Raw genomic sequence first — 24553 nt, forward strand, 5'->3', positions numbered from 1 at the left:
TGTTCTATTAGGCTGTTTGCAGAGCCGCCTCACTGACCTGCGATGAGAACATGATGACAGAATCCATCACAAACGACATGGCGACAACCTGCTCCGGTCACGTCATCACTGCGCGACGCGGTGTCGTCACACGACGCACGGTTTGTCGCTGTTGGCGACTGCGAGAGGGAGGAGGTCGGAGTGAGCGAGAAAGATTGTGGTGAGGTGTGTGAGAAGGAGGTGAGGGATAAAGGTGTTCAGAGCACCAGGGAAGGAAACGTGCGAGCAGATGAAAAAGGGGGTGGGTGTGAGAAGTGGTTGGGAGGCGAGGGGATGGGGAGGAATGTCGGAGCCAAGGGAAATGAGAGAAAAGAGAAGGCAGCTTATCAGAGGGAGGAGGAGGAGGAGGAGGGCAGAGAGAGGGTGACAGAAGGGATGTTCCTTGCATAGTTTAGGGAGAGAGGGGAGGGGCTGCCTTTGGGGAGCACAGAACATTGCCACACTGAGGAACAGAAATAAAAACGTGACCCCACTGATCATTCCAAAAGAGGTCGTAGGTTTCCATGTATATTTGCGCGCACAGTGTGTTTGCAGGTGTTGTTTTTGCAATATCATTTAAATCTTATAAAAATATATATTTTTAAAACATACTGTGTGTATGTATGTATATAAATATATAGAAAGTAACCTATGACTATATCTCCTTTGAAATGGCCATCCTAACTTTGAGATCCACTGCTCTACGCCTTCTTTCTCGACGAACAACCCAAAATTTCCTTGTCTGATAAGGCCTGGGCCTATTTCCTTCCTTGTATATTCCATTCCTCTGTTAATAAAATCATTGATTCATTATGCATATTCATTTACGTTGAACGATCATTGTTCATGCAGTTCACTCTCAGCACTAAAATTCATTACTTCATACTTTGTATTTTAATTAGCAATGAACCTATCCATTTTACCAGCCTCTCTTCCCTGAAAACTGCATCTATGCTTGTTTATTTTTGAGTTTGACAGATCTTGAAATTATGACTGTTTCTAAATCTGAAGAAATATAAACGATCTGCCTTGGCATTATCTATCTGCACACTTGTACTTTAAATCTCTGTCCACCAGAGAGTAGCAGCAAGCTGCATATCCATTCTGTATTCCACTTTACACCTCCAATTGGTGGAAGAATTTGATCCTCTTGGGAGAATTACTTTTGCAAATGCCATTCTCTTTTTTAAATATTTTTGATTTTTTTCAAAAATATACATATAAAATTTTTAATATTGAAGTATATTAAACTTTTTTCTTACAAACAAAAAAGAAAACAATCCCTCCCTCCGTCCCCCTTCCATACATACGAATCCACACACCATCACACCAGAAAATACAACTGGGAAATACAACTGGGGAAATCATGTTTAAATATATATAATAGTTGCATGTATAGTCCTTTTTCTTTTTTTTATTATTGTATGTCAGTGTTTCCCACCCTTTTACTTTCTTTTACTTTCCACTCACATACCACTTTAAGTATTCCCTATGCCATCAGTGCTCTGTGATTTAGTAAGAGATTGCTTAAGGTGGGATGTGAGTGTGAAGGGAAGATTGAGAATCACTGCTCTAGACCCAATTGTTACTGAAATATTTTGCTTGAGAAAAATTGTCATTGGCCCATTTCCTTTGGAGTTATGAAACTGTGCACATAACGAATCAATTTGGAATGATTAAAACAGTGGTTTTCAAACTTTTCTTTCCACCCACATACCACCTTAAGCAATCCTTTATTAATCACAGAACACTTATGGCATAGGGAATACTTAAAGTGGTATGTGAATGGAAAGTAAAAGGTTGGGAACCACTGCTGTATGTGGTCCAGGTATGGCTGCCAGATCTTTACAAAAGTGTCATATTTATTCTTTATATGTGATTGTTTTCCATAGGCATACAATTGTTTATTTCCATAGTCCATCATTCTATAAATATAGGGGAGTTGGATTTCTAAGTGATCGCACTACATTTTTTTGCTACTGCTTTTGATTTATGTAATTTCTATGGGTAAGATATAATAGGTGTAAAAAAAATTATACTGAACCAATCCAAACCTGCATTTATAATTGATGTCATGCTGTCCTTACAAAAATCTGTCCTTTCTAAAATCACCACACCCAAGACCGACTCCCATCTTTCTCTTGACCTCTGCAACACTGGTTTTGCACTTACACTCTGGAGCACATAGTACGATTTTATAATAAATTTGGATGTATTCCCCATTCTGACCATTTGTTCTGTTTCATTAATTTTAGGTGGGATCAATGTTGGTCCCCATCTTTCTCTTAAGAATGATCTGAGCTGGAGAAAACGGAAGAAGGTCCCTTTGGCCACTCCATATTTATGTTTTAATTGTTCGAAGGACAGTAGATCCTTCTGTGTAGCAGTCTTCAATATATCTTATACCTTTGTTATACCACAAATTTAATATTCCATTACCTTTGTTCAAAGGCAATAACACATTTTTACACAGTGGTGCTTTTATTTATATCCCTACTTTTTTTTCCTATACATTCATTAATTTCTTGTCATGATCTGATCATATGTATTAGTATGGGATTATCTGCCTTTTCTTCTAGTGATTTGACATTCCATTTATAGATAAAGTCCTTTGTTTCCCCCTCCTCCATTGAGTATGTTTCCATCTGAATCCAAGAAGGGGGGTGGGGGGTATTGCCTTCAGTGAAGAAGGCTGTGAGAAATCTAGTCTGTGCAGCTAAGTAGAATTTTTTTTTAAATCTGGAAGTCTAAATCCTCCTTGCCCGTAGTCCCATGTCAGTTTTTCCAGTGTGATTCTTGGTTACTTATTATTCCATAGGAATACGTTGAATATGATTGTTTAGTGGTTTAAACAAGTTTTTAGGTAACGTAATAGGCAGCGATTGAAAAAGATATTGTAGTCTTGGCATTGCTTTTATTTTGAAACAATTAATCCTTCTTACTAAAGTAATTGGTAAATATTTCTATTCCTGCAGGTCCCTTTCTATCTTCCCAAGAAGAAGAACGTAATTTAGTTTATACAGATTTTGTAAGTTCTCAGTCGCTATTCCAAGATATTTTATTCCATTCATCTTCCATTTAAATTTACTTCCTTTTTGAATTTCATATTCAAAATTTGTTAATAATATTATCTCACTTTTTTCCAGGAATCTGATAGGTATAGTAGCACATCATCAGCAAATAGACTAATTTTATGTTCTTCTTGTCTGACTTTGAAGCCTTTTATATCCAGGCCTCTCTTATTATCTCCACCAGTGGTTCAATTGCTAAAATAAAAAATACTGGGGACAAGTGGAATCCCCGTCTACTCGATCTGCTCAAGGGGAACACCACTGACATCTGATTATTGGTTATAATTTTAGCTTGCGGTTTATGAGATAAAGTTTTTATCCAGTTTATAAATGTTCTGCCTATGCCAAATTTTTCCCATGCTTTAAATAGAACAGGCCATTCCAAAGGGTCAATGCTTTTTCTGCATCCAGGGAGACTGTAATACTTGGATTCTATTCAAATTTTGCCATGTGTATTATAGTTAAATAATCTTCCTGGACTATTTAAGGAATGTGTTCCTTTAACAAATCCTGCTTGATCTGTATGTATCAATTTTGGTAAATATCGTCCTAACCTATTAGCCAGCGCATTCGCTAGTATCTTGTAATCAGCATTTAACAGGGATATTGGTCTCTATGACAAAGTTTTTAATGGGTCCCTATTTTTTTTTTAATAACACTGTAATACGTGGTTGAGAATGATTCCGGGAAGGTTTTTGTTTCTACTGCTTGGTCCAGAACATCCATTAACAGGGGCATTAATAGTTCTTTAAATTGTCTGTAAAACTCAGGTGAGAATCCATCCTCTCCCGGTGATTTATTAGCCTGTAGGGTACTCAGGACCTTTTCAATTTCTTCCCTTGTAAAGGGAATGTTCTATCCTTTCTCTTCTAGTTTCGGAAGTTCGACATTCAACAAAAATTCTTCCATTTCATTCTCATCTCCTAGTAATTCTGATTTGTATAATTTTGTGTAATATTAATTTCCTTTTGTTTATATGCTAGAGTATTTGTCTCCGCTCTTATGGCATTTATCATTCTTGATGACTCCTCTGTTTTAATCTGCAAAGATAAAACTTTAGTTTTTAATATAGCTTTTTTCTGTTCTATATGTTTGTATTGTATTATATCTTAGCTTTTTATTCTCCAGTAATCTGTATTCTTATAGTCCTGTTCTTTGATTTTTTTTTTTCTCTAATTCTATAATATCTTTCTCCAGATTATTTACTTCTGTCATATATTCTCTCCCAAGATTCTTTGTATAGGATATAATTTGTCCCTCAAATATGCTTTGGACGTGTCCCATATCAAAAAAACTGTTGTCAGTAGGTGGCTGATTTGCTTCACAAAATATTTCTAAGGTAGACAAATAATTGCCATCAGGAGAATTTGCCTGGCACCCTTTAAAGTCAGAAAAAGGGAAGCAAAAGAGGGTTCCCCTAGAGTAGAGGTTTTCAAACTTTTTCTTCCACTCACATACCACCTTAAGTAATCCTTATGGCATTGGTGCTCTGTGATTAGTAAGGGATTACTTAAAGTGGTATATGAGTGGGGAAAAAAAAGGTTGAAAACACTGCTCTGGATCCAATTGTTACAAAATATTTTGCTTGAGAAAAATTATTATTGGACGATTTCCTTTAGAGTTACGAAACCGTGCACACAACAAATCAATTAGGTATGATTAAAACAGTGGTTTTCAAACTTCTTCTCCCACACTCTCCCCTCTAGTTCTTCTCAAATTGGGGGTGGTCTTCCTGTTTTCTGGAGTTTGCAACCCCTCGTGGCCGCTGCTGAATACAGGCACTGCCATCTTGACCCAGACTCTGTGGTTGCAGGATTTTGAAAAAAAAGTATCGACTTGAAATGCCAGCAGGATTTTGTACTCAAGTCTCTGGAATGGGTTTTGATCCTGCAGCATCCTAGCTCTGTAAGAGCAGAATGGTACCCACTGAACCATGATTTAAAGAAAGTTTTAGTGCAATCCAAAATAGAGAGGATTTTCCAGAAAAAGAACTTATTTCTCCATTCCCAACACCTTGTTGCACATTGGGTATTGCAAAACGTACTCAATTTCCAGTTGAAATTCAAGTTTATTGTCTCATTATACATGATACAGTAAGAATGGTTAGTTTCGAGAGCAGCCCAGCAAGTCAACTTCAACATGCAGCAAAAAGTAGTAGACCAAGAGTACATTACAGTGTCCAGTGTTACAATGAAAAGACTGATCAGAAGATAGAAGGTCCAGCATGAGATTAATATAGTGAGGTTCATTCAGGAGCCTTCTAGCTGTGGGTAAGAAACTGTCTTTGAATCTGTTGGGGGGCACTTTCACACACTTGAATCTTTTCCCCAGTGGGATGAGGGAGAAGACGATGTAGCCATATTTGATGGGTCATTCAAAATATTGGATGCTATCTGGAATTGCAGGTGGAGTCGATGGAGGGGAGTGAAGTTTGCATGATGTCCTGACCTGCATTCAATACCTTCTGAGCTTCCAATCTTGAGCAGAGCTGCTCCTGTACCACATGGTGAAGCATGTAGTTAGAATGCTTTTGATGGTACACATGTAGAAGTTGTGAAGAGACATGCTGTACTTCCTTAGCTTTTTAAAGAAGTGGAGGCATTGATGTGCTTTCTTGATTGTTGCATCAACATGCATGGTTCCCATCAAATCATTGGACATGCTTACTCCAAAAAAAACATGAAGCTATTTTCTGCCTCCATTTGATGACAAGGGTGTAACCTCTGACCCCTGTCCTGAAATCAATGATCATCTTTTTCGTCTAGCTGACGTTGAGGGAGATCGAGACTATCCTGATAAATGCTTCAGCAGTGAAAAAAAGGTTTGGTTGATAATGTGAGTTAAAAGAGAGTGAGGAGTTCAGATGAAACTTAAAACACTCGCATAGATTCATGAGCTGTAAATTCAACACAATTTTTAAGCACAGTTATCTCTGATAGAAAGTTTGATAGGGAGAGAAGATAAGGAAAGGGAATGACGATATATTTCTCTCTTGATGTAGCTTGCGATCTTCTCTATTGTCATACAGCGGGAAAACAGGCCCTTGGGCCTAACCTGCCCACGCCAACCAAAATGTCCCACCCACATGAGACCCGCCCGCCTACGTTTTGGCCAAATTTACCTGTCTCAACCACCACTTTCAGCAGCCCATTCCATACACCCACCACCCTCTGTAAAACAGTTATCCCTTACATTCCTGTTTACTCTCTCCCCCCTCACCTTAAGCTTATGTCCTCTAGTTATCGATTCTCCTACTATGGGCAAAATACTCACTGTGTTCACCTAACTTCATATATATGTTTAGAAGATCATTCTCATCTATTAGCTGTGTGACACCAGCAACATGAGGCCCATGTAGCAAGGGATTAAACTATTACAGACCACAAGACAACCTTGCGAGTCAAATATAACAACTCCTCCCTTCATGACAGACTGAACATATTCTTTGCATGTTTTGACAAGAAGAACAGGCTGACACGAAAGAAAACTCTGTGACCCCTGATGAATGGGCCCCCTGCATAGCCATGGCTGAGGTGAGAAGAACCTTATCCAAGGTGAGCCCACACAAGGCAGTGGGACCAGATAATATACCCAGTCGGATACTGAAGGACTATACAGACCAACTGATGTAAGTCCTCATGGAAACTTTCAACACGTTATTGCAGCAATCCATTAACCTTGTGGATTTTGAGACAGCCATCATCAGCCCGGTTCTAAAGAGGATGACATTAACAGTTCTCAATGGCTTCCAGCCAGTGGCATTAACTTCCACCATTACAAAATACTTCAACCGTCTGTTAATGGAATGCATCAAAGTGCATCTCCCAGAGACACTGGACCCATTTCAATTCACCTACGGATGAAACCATTTCACTGATGATGTAATAGCTTTGTCTCTCCACTCCGTCCTGACCCACCTGGAGAATAACGCCTCATATACGAAGCTGCTGTTTATTGACTTCAGGTCGGGATTTAAAACAATAATACCCCGAGGCTCATGGAGAAGCTGTCCTCGCTGGGACTCAACGCCCCTCTCTGTAACTGGATTCTGGACTTCCTAATGGAAAGACCGGACTCTGTCCAGGTCAGCAGCAGCACATCGTGCATCATCACCCTGAGCACTGGCTCACCTCAGGGCTGTGAGCTCAGCCCGCTCTTGTTCATACTACTAACTCACATCTGCATCACCAGATCCAGCTCCAATATTGTCAACCAATATTGTCACCAACAGCAGTTGGCCTCATCAGCAACAACGATGAGTTGCGCTACAGAGAAGAGGTGGAAAATATCATGACATGCTGTGAGAGTAACAGCCTGAGTCTCAATGTGAACGTCGAAGGAGATGATTGTGAACTTCAGGAGGACCAGGGATGACCACATTAATAGCTCGGTAGTGGAGAGAATAGAGAGCACTAAGTTCCTTGGAGTCCACTTAACAAATGACCTATGCTGGACACATAATATCTTCTGATATTTCTGGAAATTTAAGAGGTGAGAATGGTCATAAGGTCTCGCTTTATGCAGATGACCTTTTATTGTATATATCTGCCCCTTATCATTCAATTCCAGCTATTTTATCACTCCTTCAATTTGGTCAATTCTTAGGATATATATTAAATCTCTAAAAAAAATTAAATGTTTGTTTTGAACTCTTCCAGCTCTCTAGACCTTTCTGTTCCTTTTAAAACTGCTAAAAATAAGGTGTTACTGTGACCAAGAATTTCAATAATTTGTTTAAGGAGAACTTTCTCACCTTAATGAACCATGTCAAGAAGTCCTTAGCTCAATGGTCTCCTCTCTCAATGTCCTTATTTGGATGCATTAATATCATTAAAATATATTTTTCAAGTTGTACCTGTATAAGTTCCCATAACCTTTTTTTTGATTTGCATTATTGGATGCATATAGGCTTTTTCCACTTAGATTGGGGGAGATAAATATGAATCATAGTTTTAAGCTGAAGGGGGAAAGGCTTAGGTGGAGCATTAGGGGGAAGTTCTTCGCTCTGAGAGTGGTGTGAGTGTGGAATGAGCTGCCATCTGATGCAGTGAATGAGGCCTCGATCGTGTGTTTTAAGAGGAAATTGGATGGGAGAGGTCTGGAGGGTTATAGAATAGGAGCAGGTCAGTGGGACTAGGGAGATGATGGTCAACACAGACTAGAGGGGCTGAATAGCCTGTTTTTTTTTGTGCTGTAGCATTCTATGGTTTTTTTGCTTCATTTATCTTGTTTGGAAAAAATAAATGGCCCTGTCTTAATTTTTCTTCAAAAGAAAAAGAAAGACAGTTTGGCATTGCCTAATTTTAGATTTTATTATTGGGCAGCTAATATTAGATATATTACTTTTTGGATTCATTGTAAGGGTAGACAAGATGCTGCAAGTTGGATTAATCTTGGAATTGAATCTACTAAGAAGTATTGTCTTATTTCGATAGTTGGAGAATCATTACCTTTTTCTGCTTCTAAATTAACTAATAATTTTGTTGTTAAATATATGTTGAGAATTTCAATTCAGAAAACATGTTAGATACCATAGATTTCTGTCAGTCAATCCCCCTTTAGCTAATTCTTTTTTTTAAACTTCAGTACAAGATTTTGGTTTTTTGGTCGGAGTTAGGTATCCAATCTTTTCAAGATCTTTTTATTGACCAAAATTTGGCTTCTTTTGAACTATCGAAATGAACCGCAGTCAATAACTCACAAGACAGGAGTTATGTGAATGACATAGGCTTTTATTAGCAAGAAAATGGCAGTGTTAGCCATCTATGAGGCTCGTCCCAATCTGAGCTGAGAGCAGTGGACAGGAACACTTATGTGCTACTTCCCCCTAGACAGCCTAAAGCACCGGTCCTCCATACCAGCTAGCAGAGAGCAACTACATACTACATACATGCATGCAATTCCAGGTATCACCACACTAAACATTTTTTTTAGATATTTACAGATTTGGAGCTTTTTTTAATTCCTTGTCACTGAGACTCCCACAAAATCTGGAATAAAATATGATAGAGAATATTTATAACTTTAAACCAAGTCATAAAAAGTTGATAACAGTTCTTTAAAAGTCATTGTTGTTGTCTAGTGATAATTCCCTGGTCAAGACTAGGAAATTATGGGAGCAAGATTTTCAACAATTATTTTCTGATGCCACATGGGACTCTATTTTGAAATTGGTAAATTAATCTTCTCTTTGTGCCCGACATTCATTATTACAATTTAAAGTAATACATCGTGCTTACTTCTCCACAGTTCAATTGGCTAAATTCTCTTCAAAATGTGACAGATGTAAGACTGAAGAAGGTACATTGTTTCAGATGTTTTGTTCATGTCGTTTTCTTTCCATGTATTGGGAAAATATTTTTCATACCTTGTCTTTCATTCTTAATATTAATTTGATTCCTAATCCTTTTCTTGCCCTGTTTGGAACGAGTAAGCCAACTGACTTGAATTTGGGCTACAATCCCATGAGGTTGTCTTTCCTTATCACTAGAAGAATTTGGGCTACAATCCCATGAGGTTGTCTTTCCTTATCACTAGAAGAGCTATGTTCATGAAATGGAAAGGTGCTGTCCCTCCTATCAGATGTGATGACATGCCTGACTTTGGAAAAAAATTAGATGTTCTACTGAAATGAATTTTAACTTTGTAAGTTTATGAGGTTATTTTCTTAATTATTTTTATAATTTATCAGATTTTTTAGATCCTGTTTTGTGCTTTGGTTGTTTTCCCTCTTACAATGGTGAAACACCCGTTCAACCAATAACTTCACAAGGGAAGGGTTAGATTGAGCTTAATTTTTACATGTTTTCTTTTCAAGGTATCATAGATTACTTGTAGCCATACATAATAGTATATCTACTTTGTTAGATACATTATTACCTATCTACGATTTACTTATAAAACTCAATAAAAATATTGAAAAATAAAATGATTTCTCCTTAATTCATACAAGCAGTATAAATTTTGAAGGGAGACGATTGAATATATGCTCTGAACCTGATTTTTGCAATACAGTTTTATTATGTAATATTCCAGCTGTTAAGAGCACAGTTTAGTCAAACTCCTATTCTTTGTGACATCAAAGAGGTTTTTCTTTGAAGTCTTTTTTGATTTGGTTTGTTATATTTGTGATGTCATTACACTTGCAATCACCGCTCTATGTTGAATAAACATACCTTTGATCCATCTCAAATATACACACACAAACAAACACAAACCCACCCACCTCCAGCATGTCCATAATAACTTAGCACCCATGAAAACTTGGTCCAAGATTACCAACATGATTTAATTTTTGCTTGTTTATACTGTACTTGAGTTTAGCTGCCAATATTCCTCATGTCGCCTATGGTTTTTTCCTTAATCTTCACAAGTTCAGCGACATTGGTGTCTGTGTTTCCACCTCCATGAGCTCTGAATGATGAAGAGAGTGTCAAGTCTGCCTTTGCGGAGATTCAAAGTTGCCAACTGCTGCACTAATTCAAGGTGCATTATTTATTTCCTCAGCACTATACAACCTGACCCTGTTTCCAGATATTGATACTTTCAATGTGAAACAAAAATGTGACCACTTCAGATCTCCTCTCAGAGGAGGCTATTCAACTGTGAGAGTCCATGAGACTCACACAGCATTACAATTCACTCACTGTTTTGCAACCTATTTCATTCTTCCATTCCAATCCCATACAATTTCTTCAGCCAGAGAATGGTGAATCTGCGGGATTTGCTGCTACTGATGGCAGTGGAGGCCAAATCATTGGGTACATTTAAAGCAGAAATTAATAGGTTCTTGATTAGTAAGGGTGTCAAAGGATATAAAGGAAAGAAGCTATGCAGAACTTTTGGGAAGAACAAGAGAGTGGGACTAATTGGATTAATGAAGAGTCTTTTCAAGAGCTGGACAATGGGCCAGACAGCATCCTTCCATGCTCTGAATAAAAGAGCAACGATAACTATCTCCAAACAATAGTATTGAGCCCCAAATATTACCCTTAAATATGTATTTGATAAAGTCTATAAATTAAATACATTGGTTGAAGTTAATTATTGTATCTCTGGACTGTCATACCACGAGGGTGGGTAATTTAAAATCCCATTGAAAGAAAAACTCTCTGCTTCCTGTATCTGATTAAACTTTGCTCCTTCTATACAAGCTTTAAGCTTGTTTTATAAATCTATTTTTGCTTGCTTTCTTTAACTTTGGGCTCATGTTAAAATGGTCCCAGTGAATGCTAATCATGTTTGATGGTATGTGGAGATTTGCCACTGAAGGAAACCTTCAGCTAATTGCTCTTTTCATTGAGGAATGGATAGGGTTTGAGGGAAGAGCTGAGTTCAGATGGCAGTCTCAGATCTTCTTGAATTAATGTGTTCAATTGATTCTTTGATTACACATATTTTATTTAACATCTGTGCCACAAAATGCCAAGATCAATTAATATAAAACTTTATGACAATTTGTTCATGGTGGGTCTACTGACATTTGTTTCTGCATCCAATGTTTATTTTTTTTCACTGTTTCCTTGCTCCTTACTCAAAAATGCTCTTAGCTCCTTCGTTTATCTTTGACAAGCCAAGATAATTTTCTTTAATAATTTAACATTTATTATTTGTCTTTGATAATTCATTACTTTTCACCAATACCACAGGATGAGAGCATTCAGAACCTAGGGCAGTTCTTCCCATTCATTCAGCTCATGGCTGATCGGCACCTGACCTTGTTCAACCCTGATTGGATGGAGATCATAGATCATTAACAAATTTAGAAATGTTAAATATCAGCTAAAACATTGATCTAGATTGTGAATATCTGATGTCTATAGTACCCCACTAGTCACAAGATGCCAAACTGAGAAGGACTAGTTTTCTATTTGTTGACCATGCTAGCACATACCTCCTATTCCATGTGTAAACCTTGTTCGCCAACCTCCTGTGTGAACCTTATGGTAAACCCAAAGATCCAAACATACCACTAGTGCTACTAGCTATATTCCTCAAAGAACTCAAATGGATTGATCAAACATGATTTCCCTTTCAGGATCTGTATCGGAATTTGGGATCCAGGAGCTTGGGTTAACTGCTGGAATGGACAGCTGCAGAGGTTGCAGGAGTGGACGAAGTGAATCCATGGACACCCAGTCTCTCTGAAAGGACTCTATTTTGCTTCTCTTCCTATTATTGGTGGGGACGTCTGGCAATGCTAGGGACACTTCTTTGTGTGCCTTCATGACAGGCAAAAGTTGATGAATTTTATGTATTATTACATTTTGTGTTTCAGTACTTGACAATAAAGGAATCTAAAAATTCATGCTGATTCTGCCCAATCATTTTATTATTTTTGATATCACATCCTTTATTAAGCATCCCAGCATTTTTTATACTACCAATTGCAAGCTAATGGGTTGGTATGTCCCTGTTTTTGCTGTCCTCCTCCTATTCAGATTTATTCCCCTCCATTCTATAGGATTCATTCCAGAATTATTAGAATATTGGAAGATGAGAACCAGTCCATCCGTTATCTCCATGGACATCTTTCTCAAAACTCTGATATAGATCATCAGGTTCTTGGGAATTATCTTTTTTTTTAGAGCCCATGCTACCCAATTAACCTACAACCCCTCCCCTCCCATAGATTTTGAAGGGTGGGAGCAAACTGGAGCACCCGGAGGAAACCCACACAAACCTGGGGAGAACTACAAACTCCTTTTAGACTGCGCAGGATTCAAACCTGGGTGGCTGGTGCTGATGCATTGCGCTAACCGCCGTCCAGTTCAGGCTCATTAACTTTCCCTCGTAGTGCTTTTTTTACTAATGCTAATTTAGCTAACATTTTGGTTTGGTTCTGGTATTATTTTTGTATATTTATCTGTGAAAACAGACACGAGATACTTCAATATCAAAAATTACTGATGCTGGAAATCTGAAATGTGACCAGAAATTTCTTGGTCATTCTTTGCTGAATTCTAAAACACTCCTGATCTCCTAGCTCATTCCTTTAACTGGGAACCATACAAATCTTTTCCTTTAATCTGTACTATCTTCAATGTTTCCTATAATGCACAGTGAGGCCAACTCCTCCTTGTGCCTTTGAGCCTTAAGAGAATATATATTTGTTGTAGATCATGAATTATCTCTTCAATTGCAACCATTGCTTGTCCTTTTTCGTATCTTTTAATTTTGTTTCCTTGGCCCTTTCAGCCAACCTCCTCCTCTTGCCTTCATACTTTTTTAGTGTAGGTTGAAACCCTGACTTTACATTAAACTATGTGTGATGTAAAATTCTATTATCTATTCAGATTTACCTAGAATACAAGATCACTAGTTAACTCTTTCCATTTGTACAAAGCTTAATCTAAATAGTTTTCACCTATCTCTTCCTTCAACTGACAGATCTAGAAATCCAAATGATTAAAATATGGATGCTGGAAATTTGAAACATAAATGTAAAATGCTATTTTTGCCTGCCACCATTTATTTTCAGTCTGCCTTGCTGGATAAAGAAACTAAATCTGATTATTTAAATTCCAGGGGACATTTGTTTAAAGTGAGTGAAGTACAGGGGAGATGTCAGAGGTAATTTTTTTTTAAACAGAGAGTGGTGGATGCCTGGAATGCATTGCCAGGGGAGGAGGATGGTAGAATAGGGTAATTTAAGACTTACTGGAGGGTTATAACTCTGAGGTAGGGAAGGATTAGATTGTTATGTCTAGGTCGGCACAACATAGTGGGCCAAAGGACCTGTACTGTGCTATAATGCTCTAAGTCAGTGGTTCTCAACCTTTTTCTTTCCACACACACCACTTTTAAGTATTCCCTATGCCATCAGTGCTCTGTGATTAATAAGGGATTGCTTAAGGTGGGATGTGAGTGGGAAGGGAAGGTTGAGAACCCCTGCTCTAGACCCAATTGTTACTGGAATATTTTGCTTAAGAAAAATTGTCATTGGCCCATTTCCTTTGGAGTTATGAAACCGTGCACATAACAAGTCAATTAGGTACGATTTAAACAGAGGTTTTCAAACTTTTTCTTTCCACCCACATCCCACCTTAAGCAATCCCTTACTAATCACAGAGCACCTATGGCATAGGGAATACTTAAAGTGGGATGTGAGTGGAAAGAAAAGGGTCGAGAACCACTGCTCTATATTCCATAACTTCTCCTGCATCCACCACATTTGGTCATCCAGTATCATTCCTATCATAGAAATTCCCCTTGGTCCGCCAATCACTCTTGACACCTTCTCTGCTAATCAGATGAATTTCCTTCTCTTCTTCCCAGTTCCCACCATGGAACTGTCATCTCTTTTTTTTCTCCACAGACTTTGCCTGAGCTGCTGAATTTTTCCAACATTTCCTGATCAAGAAATCCATCTCGTCCACATTTCAGGAATCTATCCACTATATTCTTCATATGATTCTTCTTGTCCATTTTCAATGGAGATCAAAATCCCATATGATTAATGTTTTGTGCATGTTACATGCACTTCTAATTTTTTGGTAATACATACTCTGTTCTAAAGCCCTATTAAAATATAATAGTCCACATATAACTCCCATTAAAGTAATCTGTGTTTCTTAACTCCACCCAAATTTATTTCAATTCTAGACCATGATCAGCTAAGCCAAGAACCTAACTACTGTTACTGACATCTCAACTTACTGTAAGTAATCGCTCATTTTTCTTACCTTTTTGACTCTGGAAAATATCAGATATTCTGTAATATTTAATTGCCAGGTTTGGTCACTCTCTTGCTGTGGTCTCTGCTAATCTCTGTCCCATATAATCCATTCATAATTTAGCCTTTCGAAAGCTTGGCTTTTCCTCAACTTTTCATTTACTTTCTCTTGTTGGATAAATGGAAATTATTATCATTGAAATTCCTGAGAAGGGTCCAAGCGATAACAAACAGTTGCAGATTTAAGTATTAATGGAAGGAAACTCTTACTATAAATGTTCATTGGTACTGGAAATAGATTCCCCACTTGAGATGCAGAGGAAACAAAATGATGGTGATTATTTCAACTATATAAAATTGTGTTTGTGAATCATGTTAGTAGATACAGCACTGGTATGCCTGGGGAATTAGCAATAAGAATATTGTTTTGTGTATGATAAGGATATAATGAGAAAAATAATATATAATTTGAACAAATATAGATACAAAAAAGTTACTTCATGATTGTGTTTTATGATCTTCTTTGACTGATTTAATATATTTATAACCATTTCAAGTCAGAATCATGCAACATGGAATGATACCATTCAGCTGGCTCTTGGAAGTGATTTCCATTAGGCCCCTCCTCCTTGCTCGTTGCAGATATTTAGAGACAGACATTGATAGATTCTTGGAGGTTAAGGGAGTTGGGATGTGGGGTGCTCCATAAAAGATGCTGAGGAAAATGTTCTTATCAAGTTCAAGTTTATTATCATCTGATTGTTCATGTACAACCTGACGTAACAGCATTTCCCTGGACCATGGTACACACACATACACTGCACATAAGGATCACATAATATATACATACAATATAATTTTTTTTAAAAATTACACACACACACACACACACACACACACACACACACACACACACACAAACACACACACATTTTGGGAAGTGGTGGAACACAGTACTGCGGGCATGTCCAGGCATGTCCTCAATAGACTGGGAAGGCTGGCATGCCTTCTCTACCTATAGCCCCTCCCCATAAGATCCTCTAATAAAGGCTGAGAACCCTAGACTCCTCCCTCATACCTGCCAGCAGCATGTAGAGGCATGCCTGGGTTTTCTGATTAATAAAGCCTTTGACTTCTTGCTTCGTGTCTGCGAGTGGTCATTGATAGCACTACATGGGATGATTTACTTGGTTACACGATACTGTTCATCAATCTCACAGCCTGTAGGAAGAAGCATTTTCCCAGCCTGATAATCCTGATTTTGATCCTCCTATACTGTTCATCAATCTCACAGCCTGTAGGAAGAAGCATTTTCACAGCCTGATAGTCCTGATTTTGATGCTCCTATACGTCCTTCCTGATGGCATTGGGTCAAAGATACTGTGAAGGATGGAAAGGGCCCTCCATAATTCTTTGTGCCCTATTTAACTGGGTGAATGTCATGCAAGGAGGAAAGGGGAAACCCCAGTGATCTTGACAATTTTGATGATCCTCTGTATTAACTTCTGGCCCAATGCTTTGAAGCTATCATATGACACAGTGATACAGACACACAGGACATTTTCAATTGTGTACCAGTAAAAGATTGTCAAGATGGGAGCTGGTGGCCTTTCCCTCCTCAACTCATGAGGTGTAGTCATTGCTCCTACTTCCTGACTAATGAGAAGGTGATGTAATCGAGGATAGATGGTCCATTGTATGCACACCAAGGAATTTTTTCCTCTCCTCTCTCTCCACGATGGGGCCCTTGATGTCTAATGCACAGTGGTCAACCTTCACCCTGTGAGAGATGAGAAAAATTGATATTGCAATATGAACATGAAGAAAATAAAATAGATACATAAGTAAATGAATAAAGCCAATACAACCAACATGAGACATGGATATTAGAAGGCAGGAAGCTGACACTGTCTGAGTAAGATAAGAATCTCCTAGAGCAGCAAGTTCACTGAATGAAGGAGATAAGAACAGACAATTGAGAATAGAAGTAGAGTTAGTCTGAACGAGATAAGGTTCGCCAAGCCCCAGATAGAATTAGCAAGGCTTGCATAAATAATTAGAAAACCTTAGATTGTATTAGCAAGTTATACATATATAATTAGTAAGCCATACACAGATTTTTCAAGTATGCATATTTAACTAGTAAACCCTAGACAAGATTAACGAACCCTGCATATGAAGGGACTGTAGCCCTGAGAGTCGGAAAGGTGTGAATGGGGACAAGGGCAAGGTTGTGAATAAGGACAATGGGAATAATGGCATAAGAAGACACCCCCTGGTCCTCCAAGTATACTGAAACTGCAGGAAGGATTGCCTATGCCAAACCCATCCAGGGGGCAGAAGAATGTAAGGGGGAGGGTATTCTGATACTGAAATTTACTGTATAAAAGTTGGGTGAGCCCCAGTTTATGTGTGTATTCCCAGGGTAAGGGGAAGCATCCAACTTTGCATTGTTGTTGTAATAAATGTTCTTTGTTCTCAATATTTATCTCGAGCAATTTCTTTAAAGGTACTTCTGTTTCTAATAAATGGGGGCTCATCCGGGATCACACTCCCTCCACTGACAGAGTGCCCAACGACGAGAGTAGGTGCACCCCAGCTGATTCGGCTGGACTCACGGAGAACGGGTGGCTGGTCAGTGGAAGAAGCGAGTGATATCCGAGAAGAGGCATTGAGAACAAATGACGGAAGAACGTTAAGGAAGCGCGCTAGAGCATTGCTACTGGAACCCGGTAAGAGGAATTTTACTTGCCTATCAGTATGGGAAGTATGGGTAGCAAGGAAGAGTCCTGGTAAAGGATGTGAGAATCAGATAACTACATACAGCCCGCTTGGGTTGATGTTATCTGAGTGGGGCACGGGAAGGACCCGTGGAAAGGACAAACTGACCATGGTCAGGTATTGTTGTATAGAATGGGTTAAATACCCGATTAAAGGGAGCTCCGTGTACTGGCCAAAGCTCGGATCCGAGGATGACTGGATGTGTCAAGCTTTGAACATCTGGCTCTATCAAAACCAGAGAGATAACCTAAAGAGCAGGGAATATGCAGCCTGCTGGCTTAGGGGATCGTGTGATCAATTGGTTTTGAAAGAAAAAGAGTACAAGGACAAGAGAGAGGAGGAACCTTTTGTCCCTGAACCACAAGGGTGGGATGTGCTACATTCCCTCCCTCCACCTTATGTTCCTCCTATGCCGGCTCTTATCTTTCCTCCCCCTCCTATAACCTACCCTTCTGCACCTCCCCCACCTCCCCCACCACTAGAGAAGAGAGCAGGAGTGGTATGATGACTCGCTCACAAAGCACTCGATTACCACCTCCGTTGACAGGAGAGAGAGGAAACTTAAATTTAGAACAGTGTGAGACTCTTCAGGAAGAAAGGGCAGAACCCCCCAATCCATCTCCCAGGGAGCAGGAACCCAGACCTAATAAGCCAGAAACGAACTGGATGCAACCCCTGCGGGAAGTTCCCGTAGGAGAGGGTCTTGGTTTCGTACCAGTACTGACCAGTTACTGAAGTGCGTAACTTTAAGAAAGAACTGACCTCCCTGATAGAAGATCCCCAGGGATGTGCCGAACAGTTAGACCAATTTTTGGGACCAAATCTATATACTTGGGAGGAGTTAACATCTATCTTTAAGACTCTGTTTACTTTGGATGAGCGTGGAATGATCCGCCAGGCAGGGATTAGAGTCTGGGATAGGGATCACCAAGGGGGACCAGATGCGGTACCAGGAGAAACTAAATTCCCCTTGGCAAGACCTAATTGGGATAAAAATACCAATGACGGTCGGGAATTGATGGAAGAATACAGGGTTAATTTGATAAGAGGAATCAAGGAATCTGTCCCAAAGGGACAGAATTTCAAGAAAGCCTTTGAGGTTCCTCAAGGTTCCGACGAGACCCCCTCCGCATTTCTGAATGGATTGCACACGGCAATACAGCAATATGGGGGTCTCGACATAGAATCCCCAGCAGGGGAACAATTGGTACTAACTGGTTTTGTTACCAACTCAGCCCCAGACATTAGAAGAAAATTACAAAAAACGGAAAATTGGCATGAGCAAGGAATTACCCAGCTACTACAGATTGCACAGAAAGCATTTGTCCAGAGGTCTGAAGATAAGCAGAAAGGGAAGGCAAAAATTTTAATCCAAGCAGTCAGAGAGGTAGTAGATGAGCGACATGAAAAAGGTAGGGACTGTGTGCCAGCTCCTGTATGCAGTGAGGGGAGCCACGGGTGGGGAAGTGGGGACCCCAGTAGATGGAGGAGTAGAGGAGGATTCCGGGGACGACGACCCTTCCCGGGGCACCTTAGAAACCCAGGTAGAGATTGGGAAACAGGAGCATTTGTCTGTTTCCATTGTAAAAAAGAAGGACACTTTAAAAAGGATTGCCCACTGCGAGCCAGGGACACCCGATCCTATGCCCTGATAGAAGCAGATTATGAATAGGGGGGTCACGGTTCTCAGTCAATACACACCGTGGGGCTGCACGGAGAACCATTAGTTAATTTATGCATAGGACCCCACAGTGACAACATGATATTTTTAGTTGATTCTGGAGCAGCCCAATCTAGTATTTTACACCAACCAAAGGGGGTTAGAATAGAAGGGACAATGATAGTTTCGGGGGTGGGAGGAAGAGACTTCACAGTCCCTGTATTAAGAGAGGTCAGAATCCAAATGGGAAATAAGTTAATAGTAGAGGATCTTCTACTACTTCCCCAAGCTGGAGTATGCTTATTAGGACGAGACTTACAGGACCAATTGGCTATCGGTACCAGACCACTAGAATCAGGCATCGGGGTTCAATTTTATATTTTAAGCGAGGAAGATCAAGAACTTATAAATCCAAGAGTATGGGCAGAAAAAGGCAATAGAGGAGTTCTAGACATTCCTCCCCTACAAGTAACTTTAAAAGACTCGCAACAAACAATTAGAAGAAAACAATACCCAATTCCTATGGCTGGCCGAAAAGGTCTGCAGCCCGTAATTGACCAGTTGCTTAAGGATGGTATACTCGAACCTTGTATGTCACCCTTTAATACCCCGATTTTACCTGTCCAGAAACCAGACGGTACCTATCGATTAGTGCAGGACTTAAGGGAGTTGAACAAAATCATTCTCACCCGTCACCCTGTTGTACCTAATCCCTATACTATTATGAGTAAAATCGATCCCCAAAATGCATGGTTCAGTGTCATTGATCTCAAAGACGCATTCTGGACCTGTCCATTGGCAACAGAAAGTAGAGACATGTTTGCCTTTGAATGGGAAAACCCTTTCACTGGACGTAAAAATCAATACCGGTGGACTGTCCTTCCTCAGGGCTTTACAGAATCTCTAAATTTATTTGGTCAGGTCCTAGAACAGATACTAGATGAGGCTCCTCGGAGAGACAATTGTCAGCTAATACAATACGTTGACGACTTGTTAATTACTGGAAGAACGTACGAATTGGCTAAAGAATTTACTGTTGCACTTTTAAATTTTTTAGAGAAAAAAGGTCTTAGAGTCAGCAAATCCAAACTACAATTTGTACAATCGGAAGTCAAATACTTAGGACATCTAGTGAGTCAGGGAAGCAGGAAAATTAGTCCAGAGAGAATAGCTGGTATTCTGCAGATTCCCCCTCCCAAAAATGCCAAGGAACTTAGGAAATTCCTTGGCTTAGTGGGATTCTGTAGAATCTGGATGGAAAATTATTCTAGCCTTGTCAAATTTCTTTATGATAAACTCACGATAATAGGGACTGGAGCTCTTGTCTGGACAGACAATGAGATTAAAGATTTTAACTTCGTTAAACATAGCCTTACGCATGCCCCAGTCTTGGCACTACCCGACTTAAATAAGCCTTTTGATTTATATACTAATGCCAAAGGAGGTGTAACCACCAGAGTACTAACCCAGGACAGGGCAGGCTATAGACAACCAGTGGCTTTTCTATCAAAGGTTTTAGACCCCGTTTGTCGTGGCTGGCCAGAATGTGTACAAGCCATCGCAGCCACTGCTGTTTTAGTTGAGGAAGGACGAAAAATTACTTTCGGCACCCCTATGATAGTTCATACCCCTCACACAGTCCGCAATATTCTCTTACAGTGTGCTGGGAGATGGCTCACGGACTCTAGAATTTTAAAATATGAAACGATCCTAATGGATAGGGATGATTTGACCTTGCTCACGACTAAAACCCTCAACCCAGCAGCCTTCCTCGTTGCTCCAAATTTGGACAATTCCACAAATGAATTAGAACATGGGTGCTTAGAAGTTATAGACCTACAAACCAAAATTAGAGAAGATCTAACTGATGTCCCTTTAAAAGAAGGTGAAAGATGGTTTATTGACGGCTCTTCATGATGCATTGCAGGAACTCGCTATACTGGGTATAGTGTAGTGGATGGGAAGCAAGGACTGGTGATTGAAGCCAGTCGCCTCCCTGGTCATTGGTCAGCGCAATCCTGTGAATTATACGCCCTATGTAGAGCACTCCACGGCTTAGAGAACAAAATAGGCACTATCTACATTGACTCTAAGTACGCTTTTGGTGTAGTCCACACCTTTGGGAAGATCTGGAAAGAACGAGGAATGATAACTGGTAAAAGACAGAAGTTAGCCCATGAGCACTTAATTGTCCAATCCCTAGATGCTCTGACGCTCCCGACTGAAATAGCCGTAGTACATGTCCGAGGACATCAAAGTGGTGACAGTCCTGAAGCTCACGGCAACAGACAGGCTGATGCAGTTGCCAAACAGGCTGCACTTGCGGAAAAGATTCACATCCACCTATTACTGCCCACACCACTAGAGATTAAAAAAAACCCCATCTTTTCACGGGAAGAGGAGATCTCAATGAAAGATCAGGAATTTCGCCAAACTGCCGACGGGTTGTGGTGGACGGCAGACGGACGTCAAGTCCTTAACAAAGCATTAGCCCGCCAAGTGGTAGATCAGCTACATCAACAGACACATTGGGGAACCCAGGCGCTTGTTGATGCCATTCAACGATCTTTACACTGCTCCGGTATATATACAATTGCTAAACTTACTACTCGCAGCTGTCCGATCTGTCAGAGAATCAATAAGAAATCTATGCGCCCTGTACTGCCTGGCGGTCGCGACATCGCAGTTCGCCCGTTTCAACGCATACAAGTTGATTTTACAGAACTTCCTAAAATTGGTATTTACAAATACCTTCTAGTCATGGTAGATCATTTTACACGATGGGTTGAAGCTTTCCCCACCCCGAATGATCGAGCTATCACTGTGATCAGAATACTTATTGAATCTGTGATTCCAAGATATGGTCTGATTCAAACCATTGATTCAGACCGAGGTACACATTTTACCTCTCAGGTTCTCCAGGGTGTCTGCAAGAAACTGGGAATAGACTGGCAGCTACATACCCCATGGCACCCCCAAAGTTCAGGTCGAGTTGAAAGAATGAATCAAATTTTGAAAAATCAACTCACTCGACTTCATGAAGAGACTGGCCTCTCCTGGATTAAATCTTTACCATTGGCCCTGCTTAGAATTTGCACAGCCCCTCGTAAAGACCTTGCAGTCTCACCATACGAAATGATGTTTGGACTTCCATTTATGGGATTCCACACTGATTCCCCTATCCCTGAGGCTAATGATCAATACATTTCAAAATTTCTACAGGGTCTTTCTACTTCTATACACGACCTGAAACAGAAGGGATTATTAGCCCAAACTCCACCCCTGGAGTTTCCTATCCATTCTATTAAGCCTGGGGATTGGGTTTATGTCAAAGCATGGCAAGATAACCAACTGAAACCTGCCTGGGATGGTCCCTACTGTGTACTTTTGATTTCAGACACTGCCGTGCGAACGAGAGAAAAAGGCAGGACCCACATCCAACGAATTAAACCAGCTACCGAACCACAGCATCACGAAAGTCAAACTCAACCCTACACCTGGTGTGCAGTGCTTCATCCTTCTGACCTGAAACTTACACTACGCCGTGAAAAAGTGCCGTAATGTTCTTTTTATTCTTTATTGTATTGTTTAATTGTTGCTTCTCCATTTCTGGGACATCACTTAATTACTCGCAATGTATTAAATCCTCCTGGAATAGGGGCAGCAGAGGTCACAATTTTTTCCTTTAGAGTTTAGACAAGGTGTAGATTTAGTTTTTAGCCATAGTGAGATATGCTTTAATAAGGGATTCCAATACGGACCAGGGGACCAGAACAGCTGTAGCGACCTTCACTTAACTTCCCACATAGATATTAAAGGTATGAGTTCTAAACCTGTAGCACAAAGAGAGCAATATGACAAAGACACACTGAATGTTAGTAACCAATGCACCTGTCAGAGAGAGAGAGAGAGAGAAGACGTTTGCTAATGTACACAGACAGGCTTCGACTCACAACTTCAATTATACTCATACTGTAACACACATCTCTAATCTTAATGCACAATCCTTCCCAGACTGGTCTTTTCTCAAACATCCTTTGGGTTCCTCCGGCATTCACAATCCTTTCTACTGCGTCGTTAAGGGAAGTTCCAGTTATAAACGGCAACAGCGGCTACAGATCGCTAACGCTCCTTGCCATCTGAAACATCTAATCAGACTCCATGCAGCCTTGGGCATCATCATCCAACAGGACACAATGGCCCTGAGGTTACGGGCTGAAGATAAACAACGTTTACCAAGCACACTTCAACAAAACCGCCTGCCTCTCGATTACAGGTTCGCTGCTGAAGGCAGCACGTGTGAAAGACTCCTTAAAGACACTACTCACAACGGGCAGGCGGTTAAGAACACTTCTTCAGGACTTCAAAAAACTTCCCATGCCCAGGTACAGACTTTGCAACCTCGGTCCTCTGTGGGATGGACTGGACTTTTCACCGGTTACTGGAGTCTGATACTCACAACCCTTTTATCAGCTGGACTCATTATTCTCACCATCTTACTGCTTCCCTACATACAGACTTGTGCACATCGTTTAAATCATCAACTCTTTCGTCAAAACACTTTCACCCAAAGGATGTACGGTTCCCAACATCTTTCTGAGGACACGGAGACTGCTATCCGTTTATTGACCGGCTGGGAAAACCACCACGTTCCACTTTACCACATCAGTAACACTGATAGACAACAGACTCGCCAAGGCAAATAGCGCCTTTGGAAGACTACACAAAAGAGTCTGGAAAAACAACCAACTGAAAAACCTCACAAAAATAAGCGTATACAGAGCCGTTGTCATACCCACACTCCTGTTCGGCTCCGAATCATGGGTCCTCTACCGGCATCACCTACGGCTCCTAGAACGCTTCCACCAGCGTTGTCTCCGCTCCATCCTCAACATCCATTGGAGCGCTTTCATCCCTAACGTCGAAGTACTCGAGATGGCAGAGGTCGACAGCATCGAGTCCACGCTGCTGAAGATCCAGCTGGATGGGTCACGTCTCCAGAATGGAGGACCATCGCCTTCCCAAGATCGTGTTATATGGCGAGCTCTCCACTGGCCACCGTGACAGAGGTGCACCAAAGAAAAGGTACAAGGACTGCCTAAAGAAATCTCTTGGTGCCTGCCACATTGACCACCGCCAGTGGGCTGATAACGCCTCAATCCGTGCATCTTGGCGCCTCACAGTTTGGCGGGCAGCAACCTCCTTTGAAGAAGACCGTAGAGCCCACCTCACTGACAAAAGGCAAAGGATGAAAAACCCAACACCCAACCCCAACCAACCAATTTTCCCCTGCAGCCGCTGCAACCGTGTCTGCCTGTCCCGCATCGGACTTGTCAGCCACAAACGAGC

The 24553-nt window shown here is 40.4% G+C and overlaps 1 protein-coding gene and 2 long non-coding RNA genes across 5 annotated transcripts in view; 2 read left to right on the plus strand and 1 right to left on the minus strand.

The window, feature by feature from the left end:
* The window catches only part of LOC138739059 (Golgi pH regulator), a 111482-nt gene extending 111348 nt beyond the window's left edge, over positions 1-134 (minus strand). For 2 of the 3 annotated variants that reach the window (XM_069890475.1, XM_069890474.1), the window contains exon 1: positions 38-133. In XM_069890475.1, coding sequence (XP_069746576.1) covers positions 38-79 — 42 coding nt within the window. In that variant the 5' untranslated portion in view covers positions 80-133. Of the gene's footprint in view, positions 1-37 lie in introns of all 3 variants that reach the window. The other variant, XM_069890471.1, reaches the window with a different exon arrangement.
* Positions 53-12396, plus strand: LOC138739061 (uncharacterized). Its single transcript, XR_011341975.1, has 3 exons — positions 53-204; positions 2994-3046; positions 12127-12396. It is a non-coding gene; the product is annotated as an uncharacterized lncRNA (long non-coding RNA).
* Positions 12397-14686: 2290 nt separating this feature from the next.
* LOC138739884 (uncharacterized) lies at positions 14687-24275 on the plus strand. Its single transcript, XR_011342520.1, has 3 exons — positions 14687-14748; positions 17273-17495; positions 22602-24275. It is a non-coding gene; the product is annotated as an uncharacterized lncRNA (long non-coding RNA).
* The last annotated feature ends 278 nt before the right edge of the window (positions 24276-24553 follow it).

This window comes from Narcine bancroftii, chromosome 7 (genome assembly GCF_036971445.1).
Source record: "Narcine bancroftii isolate sNarBan1 chromosome 7, sNarBan1.hap1, whole genome shotgun sequence".
Classification (NCBI taxonomy): Eukaryota; Metazoa; Chordata; class Chondrichthyes; order Torpediniformes; family Narcinidae; genus Narcine; species Narcine bancroftii.